At 44.7% G+C, this 20,075-nt stretch overlaps 1 protein-coding gene across 13 annotated transcripts in view; it reads right to left on the bottom strand.

Annotated features, from left to right (window-relative positions):
* Positions 1-20,075, bottom strand: part of osbpl6 (oxysterol binding protein-like 6) — a 224,950-nt gene that overhangs the window by 93,815 nt on the left and 111,060 nt on the right. For 9 of the 13 annotated variants that reach the window (XM_068035503.1, XM_068035502.1, XM_068035501.1 and 6 more), the window contains 6 exons: positions 18,320-18,446; positions 18,121-18,224; positions 17,271-17,327; positions 16,899-16,991; positions 6,733-6,901; positions 4,475-4,605 (listed from right to left, as the gene is read on the bottom strand). In XM_068035503.1, the coding sequence (XP_067891604.1) occupies positions 4,475-4,605; positions 6,733-6,901; positions 16,899-16,991; positions 17,271-17,327; positions 18,121-18,224; positions 18,320-18,446 (681 nt within the window). The remainder of the gene's footprint in view (positions 1-4,474; positions 4,606-6,732; positions 6,902-16,898; positions 16,992-17,270; positions 17,328-18,120; positions 18,225-18,319; positions 18,447-20,075) is intronic. The other 4 variants (XM_068035507.1, XM_068035514.1, XM_068035505.1 and 1 more) reach the window with 3 other exon arrangements.

Raw genomic sequence — 20,075 nt, 5'->3', positions numbered from 1 at the left:
CTCTGCCAGCTTGGTCAGTAGGGGTGCTACTAAGCCACTCTTGGTGACAGACATTGAAGTCCCTCACCCAGAGTACATTCTATACCTGTGCTACCCTCAGTGCTTCTTCCTAGTGTGAAACATAAAAAATGAAATCCTGAGGTCCGCTTCCACCAACAGGCCCCACAACAACCACCCCCCTCGGAACTAAACAGACTACTAAACAGTCCTTCAACCACTCATCCACCACTTGTACATCCGCCCAATGGGTCCTGTCATGTAATGACATTCATCACAAAACATCAACAACATCTTGTATTTATATAGCACCTTTAACGTAATAAAATGTTCCAAGGTGTTTCACAGAGACATTATAAAACAAAATATGACACTGAGCCACATAAGGAGATATTAGAGCAGATGACCAAAAGCTTGGTCAACGAAGTAGATTTTGAGGAGCGTCTTAAAGGAGGAAAGTGAAATAGAGAGGAAGAGAGATTTAGGGAGGGAATTCCAGAGCTTAGGGCCTAGACAGCTGAAGGAACGACCACCAATATGAGGTAATGCCTCAAATGTGAGGTAATGCATTTTGGAAGGTCTAATACAGGTGGGAAGTATACAGTAAATGGCAGAACCCTTAGGAGTATTGACAGGCAGAGAGATCTTGGCTTACAGGTCCACAGGTCACTGAAAGTGGCAACGCAGGTGGATAAGGTAGTCAAGAAGGCATGCTTGCCTTCATCGGTCGGGGCATAGAGTATAAAAATTGGCAAGTCATGCTGTAGCTGTACAGAACCTTAGTTAGGCCACACTTGGAATATTGCATGCAATTCTGGTCGCCACACTACCAGAAGGATGTGGACGCTTTGGAGAGGTACAGAAGAGGTTTACCAGGATGTTGCCTGGTCTGGAGGGTATTAGCTGTGAGGAGAGGTTAGATAAACTCGGATTGTTTTCACTGGAACGACGGAGGTGGAGGGGCGACATGATAGAGGTTTACAAAGTTATGAGTGGCATGGACAGAGTGGATAGTCAGAAGCTTTTTCCTAGGGTGGAAGAGTCAGTTACTAGGGGACATAGGTTTAAGGTGCGAGGGGCAAAGTTTAGAGGGGATGTGCGAGGCAAGTTCTTTACACAGAGGGTGGTGAATGCCTGGAACTTGCTGCCGGGGGAGGTGGTGGAAGCAGGTACGATAGCGACGTTTAAGAGGCATCTTGACAAATACATGAATAGAATGGGAATAGAGGGATACAGACCCCGGAAGTGCAGAGGTTTTAGTTTAGACAGGCAAAAAGATCGGCGCAGGCTTGGAGGACCGAATGGCCTGTTCCTGTGCTGTACTGTTCTTTGTTCAATAGTGGAATGATTAAAATCAGAGATACACAAGAGGCCGGAATTACAGGAACGCAGATATCTCAGAGGTTTGTGAGGCTGCAGGATATTCCAGAGATAGGGAGGGATGAGGTCATGGAGAGATTTGAAAGAAGGATGAGAATTTTAAAATTGAGGTGTAGCTTAACTGGGAGCCAATGTAAGTCAGTGAGTACAGGGGTAATGAGTGAATGTGATTTGGTGCGTGTTAGAACATAGATAGCAGAGTTTTGGATGACCTCAAGTTTACGGAGGGAAGAATGTGAGAAGCCAACCAGGAATGTGTTAGAATAGTTTAGAGGCAACAAAGGCATTGTTGTGGTTTAAGCAGCAGAAGGGCTGAGACAGGGGCAGAGACAAGTAATGTTATGGAGGTGGAATTTGGCGGTCTTAGTGATGGCATGGACACGTGGTCGGAATATGACAACAACATTGTGAACAGTCTGGTTCAGCCTCAGAGAGTTGCCAGGGACAAAAATGGAGTCGTTGGCGAGGGAGCAGAGTTTATGGCGGGTCCAAAGTCAATGGGTTGAATTTTATGTAGGTGGCAAGAGTCTCAACGCAGGGCTAGAAAAGCAGGGAGAACCCCGTCCTGGCTGTTTGAGAAGCCCCCGGCCGCATCTTACAGCAGTCAAGCAGTTAGCTGCCTGCGCCAGGGTTCCTATCCCTTTAAGAATGGGGATCCTGCCTCCATGAGTTGCTGGCCAATCAGAGGGCTGACAGCTCAACAGTGCCACTGAGACAGGTGCCACTCTTGGGACTGCACCAAGCTAGAAGAGGCAACATCAACATAGGCCTTGGAAGCCCCAGTGAGGTGGGGGGTTTGGTGAGGATGGTGCGGGTGGGGTGGGGTGGTGTTAGCATGGTGGCGACCTTTGCCACTGAGGCGGACCTCCGTTGTCCACTGTTTGCCCAAGCAGGAGACCCCCCCCCCCCCCTCCGCCCCCTGCCACCCCAGCCCGCAGGGAGGCCACTTGGTTTTACTGGGTGGTCTCCCCACTTGGCAGTGGTCTCGCTGGCGCTGGGTGGCCACTTAAGCGCCTCAATAGGCCTCTGGGTGGGAAGGCCATCCTTGACCTTCCTCGCTCCTGACAAAATTCAATGGCATCAGGAAGGCGACGGGAACTCCAGCCCCCGCCTTCCCTTGCCATTTTATGGGCCTGCCCATCTCTTAGTCCATTCCCAGAAGGCTGATAAAATTCAGCCCAATGTCTTCAGTCTTCCCAATATTTATTTGGAGCTATTTCTGTTCATCTAGTAGTGAATGTCAGACAAGCAGTCTGCCCATTTAGAGACAATGGAGGGGTCGAGTGAGGTGGTGGTAAGGTAGAGCCTGGTGTCGTCCATGTACATGTGGAAACTTACGCAGTGTTTTTGGATGACGTTGCTGAGGAGCAGGATGTAGGACAGATCCTTGGGGACCACCAGAGGTAACCGTGCAGGAATGGTAAGAGAAGGCACTGATGGCAAGTTGCTGGCTATGATTAGATAGATAAGAATGGAACCAGGCGAATGCAAACCCACCCAGCTGGATGACGATGGAGAGACGTTGGAGGAGGATGGTGTGATCGACTGTGTCAAAGGCTGCAAACAGGTTGAGAAGGACGAGGAGGGACAGTTTACCTTTGTCACAGTCACATAGGATGTCATTTGTGACTTTGATAGAGCCATTTTGGTGCTGTGGCAGCAGTGGAAACCTGATTGGAGGGATTTAAACATACAGTTCTTGGAAAGATGGCACAAATTTGGGAGCCAACAACATGTTCAAGGACTTTGGACATGGGAAGGTAGTTTGTAAGGATGAAAGGATCAAGGCTTGATATTTTGAGGAGAAGGCTGATGACAGCAGGATTGAAGGAGAAAGGGACAGAACAACATCAGCTAACATGGGAGTCAGGAAAGAAAGTTGAACAATCAGTAGTTCAGTGGGAATAAGGTCGAGAGAGTACGAGGTGGGTCTCATAGATGAGCTCAGAGAGGACATGAGGGGTGATAGGAGAGAAACCAGAGAAAGATTTGAGTTCAGGGCTAGGGCAGGACAGAGCCTTTGAGGAAGTTTGGCCCGGTGGGCTAGAGGAAGGAAGGGACGTGGCAGAGGCAGAGGTAGCTGATCAGAGGTCCTCAATCTTGGTGACTAAGAAATCCACAAGCTCCTTGCATGTTGTTGGAGGTGAGGGTTGAAGAGATATGGGAGAGGGGTTTGAGACAACAGATTGCAGGCGCACAGTGGCGCAGTGGTTAGCACCGCAGCCTCACAGCTCCAGAGACTCAGGTTCAATTCTGGGTACTGCCTGTGTGGAGTTTGCAAGTTCTCCCTGTGTCTGTGTAGGTTTTTGCCGGGTACTCCGGTTTCCTCCCACCACCAAAAGACTTGCAGGTTGATAGGTAAATTGGCCATTATAAATTGCCCCTAGTATAAGTAGGTGGTAGGGGAATATAGGGACAGGTGAGGATGTGTTAGGAATATGGGATTAGTGTAAGATTAGTATAAATGGGTGGTTGATGGTCGGCACAGACTCGGTGGGCCGAAGGGCCTGTTTCAGTGCTGTATCTCTAAATAAATAAATAATTAAATAAAAGAAACTGGGGGTTACCTTTGCATTCCTGGATGATCCTGGAATAGCAAGCTGTTTTACAGGCAAGTGAAGGACCTGATAGTGCTTTACATGGACCAACCAGATCTGGCAGTGAATGGTTAAACCAGTTTCTACCATATTCATCCAATTCTAAATCAAGTGAAAGCATGAGTTGGCAATCGGGATGCAATTATGGGCAAAATGTGGAAGTGGTGTTAAAGAATAAATTGTATGTGAAATTATGAGAAAAGGGAACATAATATTTTTTGAAACATCAATGTCATACCCTTGGTGAATTACAATTACTTCAATTTACCTTTCTTACCACTTCTACATGGTGCATTCTTTGTGGCAGGCTGCCTGGACACAGACACATGTTGGGATCATGATTACAAAGGCTCAAATATGGCAACAAGTTCAACAAAAAGAATAACATTGAGTAAAGCTGTCTCTACACAATCTCAGCAAATGTCCCAGACTGAAAACTGCTGGTCACTTTCTGGAATGTATCACAACTGGCAGACTACAATCTCCTGTATATAAAGTACCTGGGAGAGGGTTCTCCTAAGGTTGAAGATTTGGGCATTGTGGCCAGAATGTTCTTGCTCCAACAACATTTGCGTCAGCTGCTCCCGTTCTATAGCTACAGTATTGAAGGCAGACTTTAAAAGACAATGAACTGTGAAAAGGAAAAAGCAAAAACACACAATAAATAAACATTCAGTTTTATTGTGCTGATTGTAACAATTTCCAGAGAACTGGAAGTAATACCTTCTTAAATAAAGGTGTAAGAAATGTTAAAAAAATCTTGAATCCCTGTAATACTCACACAATCAAATTGAAGCAGCAAAGTTTAAAGATTTAAATTTAGGCCAATTGTTCAAATATCTAGACATCTTTTATACCATTCAAAAGGTTTACATGTTTCTGGAGAATGAGAATGTTGGTAATAGATCTCATTATTACTTTTAGCCTATACTCACTGGAGTAGTCATAGAGTCATACAGCACAGAAACAGGCCCTTCTGCCCATCGTGTCTGTGCCAGCCATCAAGCGCCTACCTAATCTAATCCCATTTTCCAGCACTTGGCCCGTAGCCTTGTATGCTATGGCCTTTCAAGTGCTCATCTAAATACTTCTTAAATGTTGTGATGGTTCCTGCCTCTATCAGCTCTTCAGGAAGTGCGTTCCAGATTCCAACCAACCTCTGGGTGAAAAAATATTTCCTCAAATCATCTCTAAACCTCCTGCCCCTTTACCTTAAATCTATGCCCCCTGGTTATTGACCCCTCCGCTAAGGGATAAGGTTTCTTCCTATCTAATCTATCAATGCCCCTCATAATTTTGTATACCTCAATCATGTCCCCCCTCAGCCTTCTCTGCTCTAAGGAAAACAACCCTAGCCTTTTCAGTCTCTCTTCATAGTTGAAACGCTCCAGCCCAGGCAACATCTTGGTGAATCTCCTCTGCACCTTCTCCAGTGCAATCACATACTTCCTATAGTGTGGTGCCCAGAACTGTACACAGTACTCCAGCTGTGGCCTAACTAGCGTTTTATACAGCTTCATCATAACCTCCCTGCTCTTATATTCTATGCCTTGGCTAATAAAGGCAAGTATCCCATATGCCTTCCTAACCACCTTATCTACCTGTGCTGCTGTCTTCAGTGATCTATGGCATAGTATTTTCCATATTTTTACTTTGATCTTTATTGATGTATAGCAAGAAAGATTATTTGATGATTTCACCAACACTTTTTCATTTCATATTATTTAAGGGAATATACAGACAATTTTCTTTAGTAAGGGGAAACTGTATGCCTTTGAATTGTAAGTAATATTCAGATGTGTATTCACATTTATAGGATCCTATGAAGTGCTTAGTTTCTCTTTTGTAGGGCAAAACCCTACAATTCATTACATACTATCCATTTCAAAAAATATTTTGTAAAGTTAAAAGATACTAAGTAAAAAATATTGCACTGCCAATAAAGAATCTTATTAGAATGCTCAATTGTAATTACAATCCTCTTTTTCTTAGCAGAGCAAAAAAATCCTACATTGTACCAAGAAATATGTAGGATTTGAGTTCATTACTGTCACAGGCTAAATCAGTGACATGTTTTTAGATTAGAGATACAGCACTGAAACAGGCCCTTCGGCCCACCGAGTCTGTGCCGAACATCAACCACCCATTTATACTAATCCCATATTCCTATCAAACATCCCCACCTGTCTCTATATTTCCCTACCACCTACCTATACTAGTGACAATTTTATAATGGCCAATTTACCTATCAACCTGCAAGTCTTTTGGCTTGTGGGAGGAAACCGGAGCACCCGGAGAAAACCCACGCAGACACAGGGAGAACTTGCAAACTCCACACAGGCAGTACCCGGAATCGAACCCGGGTCCCTGGAGCTGTGAGGCTGCGGTGCTAACCAGTGCGCCACTGTGCCGCCCTTCTTACATTAGCTAAACTGGACTGAAATTGGTCTTCTATCACTTCAAGTCACACAACTGCCTCAGCAATATATAATAATCTGATTAGATAAGATCAGTAAAAGTAATGCATCAATTGTGTTCATTGTGGTAAATTGAGAAAGATTCATCATTTTTCCATTTAGGTTCAAGATGCTGCAATGCAGAGAAGATGGAAGCATCTGTCAGGATTCAATTATTCTAATATATTTATTTTGCCATAGACATAATGAATTGTCTAATCTCTGTCATATGTGTTAATGGCCAATTTAGCCTACAGGGAATTACAAATTTGCTTGTAAACCATTTCTAGGAATTCTAATACCTTTCTGTGCAATATGACAAAACTCTTCTTGAAGTTTAATATAATCTGCAGCAGAATCAGGAAAGTCGGCAAGTGGACTTGGCTGTATTGGATATTCTCCAATGTCAGCAGATAGATTAGGATTTGAAGAGTGCAAACGAAGTGGAGACATAGTAGCACTAGAGGGGACCTGCAAGCATAAAGAAGTTAACTTAGTAATGCCGACAGCATCATTTTCCTAGAAGACAGAGGTAATTATAAATATAAAAAATATATCCACAATCTAGGAACGAATGTTTGTTTGATTTTGTAACCATTATGGTCATTTAGAAAAGCATTTGGATATCGCTTTATAGCCTAAAACAGAAGTGTTCAATCTTTTACAACAGTGAAGCAGATCAATCACAATTAGCAACTCAGCCACTTACGACCAAATTACTTGAGTCACACAGAATCATGATTAAATGGAACTTCCAATATATTTTGTGCTTCTTGGGAGTTGTCAGACTGTGCAACTTCCAACTTCCTCCCCCCTCTGTCCTACACTTTGGTCTCTCTGTCTCCCCATTTCCTCACCGCCATCTTCTGTGACTTAACTCTCACTTTCTAGTATTAATTCATCAGTCTGGTGCTCCCAATAGGCAGCTACAGTTCAGTAGGTCACAGGGCAGAGAATCAGCAAAACAGAAATATAGTTCTATTTCCAGAGACATGAATCCCACTGGAGTAGGCAATGTGAATTTATCCTTCTGCCTCTCTCCTTCGTTCACTTTCTACCTTTGCCTCTCTTTTCCATTTCCATCTTTTTCTCTGCTCCATCTCCCTCAATCCTTTTAAATCACACACTCTCTCCTCTTCCACTTCTATCTTGCTCTCATGCCACTCTACTTCTTTCTTTCAAAGTATACTACTCTATTTCTTTCTTGCTCTCTTTTAGACAAATGCTTAGTTCTATTAATTTTTTAATATTCATTTTAACAATTCTTAAAGTTCGATCTGTTGGGTTATGAAAATAAAATAATCAGCTGCTACTGCCCAAAAGAAAAGCAAAATACTGTGGATCCTGAAAATCTGAAATAAAAACAGAGAATACTGGAAAATACTCAGCAGGTCAGGCAGCGTCTGTGGAAAGGGAAACAGAGTTAACATTTTAGATACTATTGCTCAGCCTTCTTGTGGAAGCACAGCAGTCTGAAAAACACCTCTCATTCCTGTAGCACTGACCTCTGCCTTGTCATAAGAGAGTCATAGAGTGATTATGGCACAGAAGGAGGCCATTTGGCCTATTGATGCATGCCCGCTCTCTGTAGAACAATCCAGTCAGTCCCATTTCCCCACTCCTGCAAGTTTATTTACTTAAAAACCCATCCAATTTCCTTTTAAAATCATTGATCACCTCTGCTTCCACCAGACTCAGGCAGCGAGTTCCAGGATTTAACTCAGGAATCCATGATACTCAAAAGTTCCAACTGCACAGCTGTTAGGAGAGCAGCTAGGAGAGTGATTTATATCATCAGTTCCTTGCTCTCTCACTGGAAACATCTGTCTATAGTTATTTCATTCTGATGATTCCATCAGGTCTGCAGTTCTTGCTGGAAGGTTTCTCAAAATGTTTTTGTCTCATCAAGAGCGCTTGGGTAGGCTGTTTAAAAGCGGAAGCAGGCTATATTCAGCCTATGAGTTGGAACATCTGGGCTGGGAGCCTGTAAAGGGATCCCAGGGATGCACTAGATTAGATTTCTGTCCAACTAGGACCAAACATACGGTACGCATGAGCAAATTCTTTAAAATTCTGAGGTAGTTTCTGCTTGGTTGCCTTTTTCAATGCAGTTTGTCCAAACTTGATGATCTTTTGTGCCAGTTCAAAAAACATCACACTAGAAGACAGCCCTGCCCACAAAACTGGCCACGCCCGCAGGGTGAATTAATCGCAATTGGGTGCCCAATTAAAAGCATTTTGAGGGCCTCATCCCGTAGCCGCTGACACTTAACTAGGAGCGGCGGGGGCCCCCACCAGGTGGGGAGGCCACCTAACAATCTGTGGCCCACTGAGGGCTCTCCAGCAGCGAAGGCCACCCCTGTGTCAACAACCTCCCCCTGCCCACAGCAACCCACCCTACCACACACCACCACCACCCCTCGCCAGGGCCTGCCTGACTGGCCCCGGCGAGCCCGTCCCACCTAACTGCTCTCCAGGGCACCATGGCTGCTCCTGGTCCCATGGCTGCTCCTGGTCCCAGGCCAAATGCAGTCAAAGCTGTGGCCACGGCTGCCAGAGGCACTGCTGGTACTGCTAAGTTGCCAGCCCTCTGATTGGCCAGCAGCTCTTGGAGGCAGGATCCTCATCCTTAAAGGGTCAGGGACCCCGGAGGCAGACAGTTAACGGCCTGAGCACATTAAAATGCAGCCGGGGGTCCCCCAAATGGCTGAAGAGGGATTTCCCTTGCCTTTCTAGCCCAGCATTGGGATCCCCAACAGCTACATAAAATCCAGCCCAGTGGTTGCAGAGGGGCATGTAATCAGTGATAAATGTAGAGTTTCCGGTGCAGACAGTTTAAACATATATTCTAAATACTCTAAAGTATCTTGTAGCCCACACCTTGTATTGTAAATTAGCAATACAAGGGTAGGCGGTGGCTTAGTGATATTATCACTGGACTAGTAACCCAGAGACCCAGGGTATTTCTCTGGGGACATGGGTTCAAATCCCACCACAGCAGAAGGTGGAATTTGAATTTAATTAATAAATCTGGAATTAAAAGCTAGTCTAATGATGACCATGAAACCAGCGTCGATTGTTGTTAAAACCCATCTGGTTCACTAATGTCCTTTAGGGAAGGAAATCTGCTGTCCTTACCTGGTCTGGCCTACATGTGACTCCAGACCCACAGCAATGTGGTTGACTCTTACATGCCCTCAGAAATGGCCTAGCAAGCCCCTCAGTTGTACCTAACCGCTACGAAGTCAATAAAAAGGAATGAAACCTGATGGACCACCCGGCATCGACCGAGGCACCGGAAACGACAACGGCAAACCCAGCCCTGTCGACCCTGCAAAGTCCTCCTTACTAACATCTGGGGGCTTGTGCCAAAGTTGGGAGAGCTGTTCCACAGACTAGTCAAGCAAAAGCCTGATATGGTCATACTCAGGGAATCATACCTTACAGACAATGTCCCAGACACTGCCATCAACATCCCCAGGTATGTCCTGTCCCACTGGCAGGACAGATCCACCAGAGGTGGTGGCACAGTGGTATACAGTAGGGAGGGAGTTGCCTCCTGGAAGTCCTCAACATCGACTCCGGACCCCATGAAGTCTCATGGCATCAGGTCAAACATGGGCAAGGTAACCTCCTACTGATTACCACCTACCGCCCTCCCTCAGCTGATGACTCAGTACTCCTCCATGTTGACCACCACTTGGAGGAAGCACTGAGGGTGGCAAGGGCACAAAATGGACTCTGGGTGGGGGACTTCAAAGTCCAACACCAAGAGTGGCTCAGTAGCACCATTACTGACCGAGCTGGCCAAGTCCTAAAGGACATAGCTGCTAGACTGGGTCTGCGGCAGGAGGTGGGGGAACCAACAAGAGGGAAAAACATACTTGACCTCGTCCTCACCAATCTGCCTGCCGCAGATGTTTCTGTCCATGACAGTATTGGGAGGAGTGACCACCGCACAGTCGTGTGGAGACGAAGTCCCGCCTTCACATTGAGGATACCGTCCATCGTGCTGTGTGGCACTATCACCGTGCTAAATGGGATAGATTTCGAACAGATCTAGCAATGCAAAACTGGGCATCCATGAGGCGCTGTGGGCCATCAGCAGCAGCAGAATTGTACTCAACCACAATCTGTAACCTCATGGCCTGGCATATCCCCCACTCTACCATAACCATCAAGCCAGAAGACCAACCCTGGTTCAATGAAGAGTGCAGGAGGACATGCCAGGAGCAGCACCAGGCATACCTAAAAATGAGGTGTCAACCTGATGAAGCTACAACCCAGGACTACTTGCATGCCAAACTGCGTAAGCAGCATGCGATAGAGCTAAGCGACGGATCAGATCTAAGCTCTGCAGTCCTGCCTCATCCAGCCGTGAATGGTGGTGGACAATTAAACAACTAACTGGAGGAGGTGGCTCCACAAATATCCCCATCCTCAATGATGGGGGAGCCTAGCACATCAGTGCGAAAGATAAGGCTGAAGCATTTGCAACAATCTTCAGCCAGAAGTGCCGAGTTGATGATCCATCTCGGCCTCCTCTTGAAGTCCCCAGCATCACAGATGCCAGACTTCAGCCAATTCAATTCACTCCACGTGATATCAAGAAACAACAAAAGGCACTGGATACTGCAAAAGCTACAGGCCCTGACAATATTCCAGCAATAGTACTGAAGACTTGTGCTCCAGAACTCGCCGCGCCCCTAGCCAAGCTGTTCCAGTACAGCTACAACTTTGGCATCTACCCTGCAATGTGGAAAATTGCCCAGGTATGTCCTGTTCACAAAAAGCAGGATAAGTCCAACCCGGCCAATTACCACCCCATCAGCCTACTCTCGATCATCAGTAAAGTGATGGAAGGTGTCATCAACAGTGCCATCAAGCGGCACTTGCTTAGCAATAACCTGCTCAGTGACGCTCAGTTTGGGTTCCGCCAGGGCCACTCAGCTCCTGACCTCATTACAGCCTTGGTTCAAACATGGACAAAAGAGCTGAACTCAAGAGGTGAGGTGAGAGTGACTGCCCTCGACATCAAGACAGCATTTGACCGAGTATGGCATCAAGGAGCCCTAGCAAAACTGAGGTCAATGGGAATCAGGGAGAAAACCCTCCGCTGGCTGGAGTCATACCTAGCGCAAAGGAAGATGGTTGTGGTTCTTGGAGGTCAATCATCTGAGCTCCAGGACATTGTTGCAGGAGTTCCTCAGGCTAGTGTCCTAGGCCCAACCAACTTCAGCTGCTTCATCAATGACCTTCCTTCAATCATAAGGTCAGAAGTGGGGATGTTCGCTGATGATTGCACAATGTTCAGCACCATTCGTGACTCCTCAGATACTGAAACAGTCCGTGTAGAAATGCAGCAAGACCTGGACAATATCCAGGCTTGGGTTGATAAGTGGCAAGTAACATTTGCGCCACACAAGTGCCAGGCAATGACCATCTCCAACAAGAGAGAATCTAACCATCTCCCCTTGACATTCAACGGCATTACCATTGCTGAATCCCCCACTATCAACATCCTCGGGGCTACCATTGACCAGAAACTGAACTGGAGTAGCCATATAAATACCATAGCTACAAGAGCAGGTCAGAGGCTAGGAATCCTGAGGCGAGTAACTCACCTTCTGATTCCCCAAAGCCTGTCCACCATCTACAAGGCACAAGTCAGGAGTGTGATGGAATACTCTCCACTTGCCTCGATGGGTGCAGCTCCAACAACACTCAAGCTCGACACCATCCAGGACAAAGCAGCCCGCTTGATTGGCACCCCATCTACAAACATTCACTCCCTCCACCACCGACGCACAGTGGCAGCAGTGTGTACCATCTACAAGATGCACTGCAGCAATGCACCAAGGCTCCTTAGACAGCACCTTCCAAACCTGTGACCTCTACCAACTAGAAGGACAAGGGCAGCAAATACATGGGAACACCACCACCTGCAAGTTCCCCTCCAAGTCACACACCATCCTGACTTGGAACTATATAGCCCTTCCTTCACTGTCGCTGGGTCAAAATCCTGGAACTCCCTTCCTAACAGCACTGTGGGTATACCTACCACAAATGGACTGCAGCGCTTCAAGAAGGCAGCTCACCACCACCATCTCAAGGGCAATTAGGGATGGGCAATAAATACTGGCCTGGCCAGTGACGCCTACATCCCATGAATGAATAAAAAAAAAGCAGAACACGCCTTTTCCATGTTATATTGAAAGCGCTATTAGTAGATGCTTTATTGGAACTAATCAACTACTAATGGTGTGAGACCTTGCTGTAACAGTTTTTGGCATTCAACAACCACGCTGTTAATCAAAAGCACTCTTGTTCCAGATATAGTATCTGACATCTAGCTGTGACAGCAGATGCTGCCTGCAGAGTAAGTTGATGCTGGTCTTGCTTATAAACAGTCTGTTGCAAAACTGTGGTGAGCATGACATTATCACCTGCTCTGAGTGTCCTTTTTGAAGCACCCTGGCAATCAGGCAAATGGAGAAGGAGTCTACAAACTTCTGTATATGGAAAAAGATGCACTCCTGACCCCAAAGTAGAAAGATTGGAGAAGGATTGGGGCATACCTTTGAGACAGATGATTAGAGATGCAAATAGATCCATCGTTAGTCAACCCATACCGTTCACATTCTCTGAACCTCTGTGCAAATCTTCCAATGGTGTGAATGAATTGTAAAATAATTGATCGTATCTGGCATTGTGTTGTCTATCTCAGGTAGATGCTCAGTCAAAAGAAGCAAACTAGCATGTATGTCTAGACTATATCTTGGCGCAACACTCGAGAATGAGTTCCTCTTTACTCGTTGATATAAGGGACAATTGTCATTACTGCTTCCCAAATATGCACCACTCTGCCTTGGACTAATGACAGAAGGCATTACAAGGTTAGGCTTACTGGTTGTAAATTAAATAAATTAATGTGTTCTATGGACGGCTCCTCTGTCCACCTGCTTTGTAGTCATCTGTTTCAAAATTATGTCTCCAATCCAATAAGGTGATATCCATCACTGCTACCAGCTAAAGAGGTGGTAGTTGTAGGAAAACTCCATATAACAGATGCTTGGAACAGAGAGGATCCAGAGGTGGTGTCCTGTCTGCACTAGATAGGATATTAGAAGTCTGAGTCAACACGTGAAAAGTGCTCATGAACAACTGTGCATTAGGGACTGAAGATGGCCACTGCTATCAGACCAGGAAACCACAAATAGATCAGTATTATGTTTGCGGTGATGGGGAATATGAGATTAAGTACACATCACAGTTGGACTAATCCTGCCCAACGTAGTTGGTGACATATATGTTGGTGAACAAGTAAGCCCCTTCACAGATAACCTGAAAACTAGGATGTACAAATGTTTAAACTATTCCCGAGCCTACTCCTGTACTGGAATAGGACCTAGAGGACGATGGCCGAATCTGCTCAGAACATGATTGGGCCCTTGGTGAACTCTATATATTCACCCTTTCTTAGAGGATCCCCTGAAAATTTTCTTCGACCAACCAATACTTTTGTAGCCATGGTTTGTAAGAACTACAAGGAAGCCCCAAAGTCATAGGCTCAGACTGATCAAAATTTCAAATAATAGCTCTACCTTTGCTATGGGGTAACACTGAGGCCTACTGCTACATAAAGCATTAAATTAATTTGAAAATTATTTTCCATGATATCATTATTCTCCTTCTTGATCGTGCCCTCTTCCCATGATACTCCAGATTGCCAGAAGGCCTAATAGTGTGTAACTGAGGTCTTGCCTCAGAAGATTATCTAACTAACTCTTAATATGGTGAATTTGGCAGCAAATAAATCATTCAAACTAGCAATTGTCTGATTAAAGAAATCAATTCTTTCATCTTTAGACTGATGTTCTGGCAGGATCTCCTCTTAATCTCTTCCCACCCACTTCACTAAAAGAATGGCCCATATCTGTTTGGGTTCCACTCAGTGGTTGCTGTGAGTGGAAGCAGTACATGCAGTTATAGGGCTGAATTTAATGGAACCAGCAGGGCTCCCGACGACAGGCCAAAAAGGCGAGGGGAACACCACCTCAGCTTTCGGAGACCCCTGGGCACAACTCAAAGATGCTCGGGCACTTAACTACCCGGTGCCGTGGTCCCCATCCCTTTAAGGCCAGGGATCTCGCTTCCCAGAGCTGCTGGCCAATCAGAGGGCTGGCAGCTTAATAGTATCAACAGTGCTATCGGGAGCTTTGAGGGCGGGTTAGGGAAGTTAGGAGAAGGGTTACCAGGAGCCCTCTGTGTGCCATGGAGGAGGTCACACAGAGGAGGCTACTTCCCCCCACCCCACCCCAAGCCTGCACGGAGGCCATCTTGTTTAAATGGGCAACCTCTCCGCATGGTGGAGGCACCCCGCCAATAAAAGTGCCCAATTATTACATTCGAAACATATGATTGGTTTAGTTGGCTACCAGTTACTAAAGAGGGTCTTTTAAGACATAAAAATGAGAAATTTTTCTGGAAATAATCAATACCTTTGTATGAATTATTCAATACATTTAAATTGAGATTGTTTCTTCTCATTTTTGATCCATTCATTAATATATTTTATGATTTAAGATGGGAATAAATCTGCCAGATGTCTTGTGAAAATTGTCACAGCTGACATGATAAACATTAGGTTTGAATAATAATAGAATAATGTTGCAGAGCTGAGTATATCTTTGTCAGAAAGCTACAGAGACGGTAAATTAAACTATTCTCGAAGTTGAAACTCTGATCTCAATCAACAGTCTTACTCATTTGCATCTGTATCATCAGAACTTAGAAACAAACAGTCTCCCCACGAGACTGTTAGAAATTGCAAAAGGGCATTATGGAAAACAAAGATTTTAGTGTTTTGGTTTTATTTATTTATTTTATTTATTTAGAGATACAGCACTGAAACAGGCCCTTCGGCCCACCGAGTCTGTGCCGACCAACAACCACCCATTTATACTAACCCTACAGTAATCCCATATTTCCTATCACCTCCTGACAACGTATGCCAGCCAAGAGCGACGTCTCAATTCATTCCATCTTCGCTGCCTTCGGAGAATACTTGGCATCAGGTGGCAGGACTATATCTCCAACACAGAAGTCCTTGAAGCGGCCAACACCCCCAGCTTATACACACTACTGAGTCAGCGGCGCTTGAGATGGCTTGGCCATGTGAGCCGCATGGAAGATGGCAGGATCCCCAAAGACACATTGTACAGCGAGCTCGCCACTGGTATCAGACCCACCGGCCATCCATGTCTCCGTTATAAAGACGTCTGCAAACGCGACATGAAATCGTGTGACATTGATCACAAGTCGTGGGAGTCAGTTGCCAGCATTCGCCAGAGCTGGCGGGCAGCCATAAAGACAGGGCTAAATTGTGGCGAGTCGAAGAGACTTAGTAGTTGGCAGGAAAAAAGACAGAGGCGCAAGGGGAGAGCCAACTGTGCAACAGCCCCAACAAACAAATTTCTCTGCAGCACCTGTGGAAGAGCCTGTCACTCCAGAATTGGCCTTTATAGCCACTCCAGGCGCTGCTTCACAAACCACTGACCACCTCCAGGCGTGTATCCATTGTCTCTCGAGATAAGGAGGCCCAAAAGAAAAGAAAGAACAGTAATCCCATATTTCCTATCACCTCCCTACACTAGGGGCAATTTACAACGGCCAATTTACCTATCACCTGCAAATCTTTGGATGTGGGAGGAAACCGGAGCACCCGGCAAAAACCCACGCAGACACAGGGAGAACTTGCAAACTCCGCACAGGCAGTACCCAGAATCGAACCCAGGCCCCTGGAACTGTGAGGCTGCGGTGCTAACCACTGCGCCACTGTGCTGCAGAAAACGGTTTTTCACACACTGAACAATTACAGGATGTTTCTGAAGGAAGCATTTTGTCCTTTGGTGCTTAAAAAAGGGAATTATTTAGAATGTTTATGAATGTCCTCAAAATGGGCCACTTCAGGTTACTTCACATCATGAACTTGATTTGATTCGTTGCTCGTCATGTGGGGGGGGGTGGGCGTACATTTTGACTGTCAACAGAAATGAAAGCCTGGAGAAATGTATAACAGCTGGCTGATTTGGTATAACCTATTTTATGTTATAAGCCAAACTCAAAATTACCCCATGCAGTCTTAACATAATGCAATGCAGACACGCAACATGCCATTATAGCCGGTCGGTATAGGTCATGTAACCCTAATTTTGTATTGCAACTGGCTGAGAATTGAAATATTTAATATGCTAGATTTATAAACTATCCAAACTTTTTACTCTGGGATGTTCATGAGATAACCACAATTTCATAAACCATGAAATTGCTATTTGGGTTAGAATATATAAATTTATTTTACTATTACTGGAAAATAGTGGCAGCCTAGGAAGACTGCAGAATAAAATGCATCATTGTAACTAGTATAGTCTAACAAGTGACAGCATTATAAAGGTGAACTAAGTACCTGAAGCTGCATTTTTCCATCTTTGCTGACACTTTTTGTTCGCCATCTTCTGGTGACACGCTTGTCTTTCTTTGTAATATCTATGCAATTAGCCTACATTATACAAATGGTTAAAGCCAAAGACAAACAGGCCATTAAATTTACTCACAAGCAAACAGAGAGACTAGGACAATTTAGAAACTACATTTTTCTAGAGAAACTATATGGAGTCAGTTTGGCATGATGTACCAAAATCACATGAAAACAAATGAATAAAAAAGTATCTACTGGTTTCAATTTCTTTTAGTAACTAGCTGTAATTATTTCTTAATAAACCAGCAATAATGATATCACAAGCTGATAATTCCCATCACACAAGGGCAGGGGACGTACCGAGATGTCGATATCTGGACCGACAGCTGCTTGCACAAAACCTGAACCACCCCTTCCCTAACCAAGAAAACACAAATAAAATATATCAGGAAATGACTTGAAAGCTGTAATCTAATTTCAGCATCCTGATAAGTGTTAGTCTGCTTAAGCTTTGCTTTTGTGTTTCATTACGTCACCTCAATTCCCCCTTTAATTGCTGACATGATATCATTACTCTATATTTAGTATTCCAAGTTTAGCTCCTTCCTTGCAAAACTTGCCAATTTGGTTCACACTATCTGGCTCACTGAAAGCAATCTTGTATATTTGACTAAAGCAATTAAGTATAAACAACAAAATGTTGGCTAAATTCTTGACTTCTTAAAATAGAGTTAATTGCTGAATTGCATCTGGTGCAAGGAGGATAAATTTAGATTTATTTCTTTCGAATTCACCCAACTTATGTCTAGTAAGGCTAAGTAGAGCACAGAAACTGTAGGGGTCAATGCCACTTGAGGGCAATTTTACCAGTGTATGTAACAGTCACTATTCAAATGATGTTTCTAAAAAGCAATTAGAAACTCATTACTGAACTATTCTTGAGTACCAGGAGCATTTTACATTTAATGGGAATGTCTTTAAGGCTGCCCTTCAAATACAGTAAAAGATATTATCTCTGTGTTAACAGTTTAATGCTAGTGTTAATTTACGTAAATATTACGTTTTTAAAGAGGTTTTGAAAGAAGCACTTAGCCCCTGAATCTTCTATGAGTTTCAGGGTTTCCTAAACTTTCATGCCAGGTTATAGAAACACATATTGCCTTTGTGTCACCAAATCAATATTGAAAGAAATATGGATATTATGCCATACCTGCATATCAGTGAAATTTGGGGCAGACTGTGTTCTTTGTAGGATTTCAAGATTTTGTAGAAGTTTGCTGAGTTCAACTAAGCTTGATTGGCAATGTGCAAGATCTGCAGAAATTGGAAAGGTAAATAATATATCCTTAATATTTTCATCATTGGATCCAAGAACATAGATTATTATTTAACTAGATTTAACAAAATACCTTTAGCACACTTGTTCATTTCCTCAGATTCCAATAACCATGCTGCAACTTTGGTTTGGCTGTTGCTGTAGGAAGCAGGTAGACTTGTACTGCATGGAATGGAGGGCTTCCATGTGAAATTGTTCTGCTGAGGCAAAGTATATACAAAAAAAGATACTATAAGGAATACAAAATACATTGGAGTTTTAGTCAATAGAGCAGTAAAGTGAGGAGAAACTCAAAATATCATAATCAAAGGCAGTCATTCCTTCATGGATCTGATGATAGCCGAAAGATGCAAATTCCCTTATACTCAGTTCAATGTCACTGTTGCTCTCAAATTTGAGTTACCTGAATGTTTTTTTAAAAATAACTAGTCTTGTTCCATTTCACTTTTCTAATAAAAAGCCTTTTTGGTCTCCTGTACTACTACTTACTACTTTTGTATGACAGGAAAAGCTTATAACGGGATGGCAGCATCTGTGGAGAGAGAAGCAGAGTTAACGTTTCAGGTCTGTGACCTTTCATAAGAACTGGCAAAGGTTAGAAATGTAATAGGTTTTAAGCAAGTGAAGAGAAGAGAACAAAAGGCAAGGTGTGTGATAGGGCAGCAGAGTTTAAATGACAAAGATGTCATGGGACAAAGGCAAAGGGCGTGCTAATGGTGTGGTGAAAGACAAACCATTAATCCAGAGAGAGTGTTAATGACAGAATAATGAACAGCTGTGTCCAAAAGCACAAACATGAAAAACCAAGTTTAAGGCAGGCATTTAGTTAAAAAACAATAAAATAAAATTATAATAAAAAAGGCAAATCATGAGCTGAAATTATTGAACTTAATGTTGAGTCCGGAAGACTGTAGAGTGCCTGATTGGAAAATGAGGTACTGTTTCTCGAGCTTGCGTTGATGTTCACTGGAACACTGCAGCAGACCAAGGACAGAAATGTGGATGTGACAGTAGGGTGGTGAATTGAAATGGGCAGCAACTGGAAGCTCGGGGTTACATTTGCGGACTGAGCAGAGGTATTCCACAAAGCGGTCACCCAATCTGCTTTTGGTCTCCTCAATGTGGAGGAGACCGCATTGTGAGCAGCGAATACAGTATACAAAATGAAACTGGGGAGACAAAACGCAGATTGTGTGACCACTTTGCGGAACACAGGTAACACCGGAAGGCAGGTACGTTTGGTTGCCTCGCTGGGGGTAATCGATCAGGCCCCGGCGAGGCAAGCATGGTCGGTTGGGAGGACGGGTGGGGGGGGGGGGGGGGGGTGGCGTGTTGGGTGTGATTGTGTTAGCGGGGGCGGCCCTCCACTGGGCACAGGGTACCCGATCATGAGAACTCCTCCCCCCCACCTCCGGGACGTTCAAGAGCCGCTTACTTATGTTAGGCAGCTTCTCGCAGGTCTAGGACGCCTGCTTGCCACAAGTAAAATCTGCGTGGAGGTGGGTGAAGGCCCTTAAGTGGCCACTTAAGGGCCTTGATTGGTCCGGGGCGGGTGGGCGGTTTTTCGCCGCCACCGCCCTGTGTAAAGTGGCAGCGGAGGCTGCAATGGGTCAGAAAGGGCTCCAGGAGCCTCCTGCTCCATTTTTCGCCACCTCCCCCCCACCCCACAACACCCCCCCCCTCCCCCAACCCCACCACCATCCCGCTCTTTGGGGTGGTGTAAAATTCAGTCCAAAATGTTAATCCAACTTAAAGAGTCACATATTGGGCTGAATTTTATGAGCGCAAATCATGCCGGTGTGCCCTGATCTCAGCGGTCTGCCCGTGCA

The sequence above is a fragment of the Heterodontus francisci genome, chromosome 7 (genome assembly GCF_036365525.1).
Source record: "Heterodontus francisci isolate sHetFra1 chromosome 7, sHetFra1.hap1, whole genome shotgun sequence".
NCBI classification, from domain to species: Eukaryota; Metazoa; Chordata; class Chondrichthyes; order Heterodontiformes; family Heterodontidae; genus Heterodontus; species Heterodontus francisci.
Note: the sequence above shows the minus strand (reverse complement) of the source record. Positions and strands in the feature narration are given on the sequence as shown.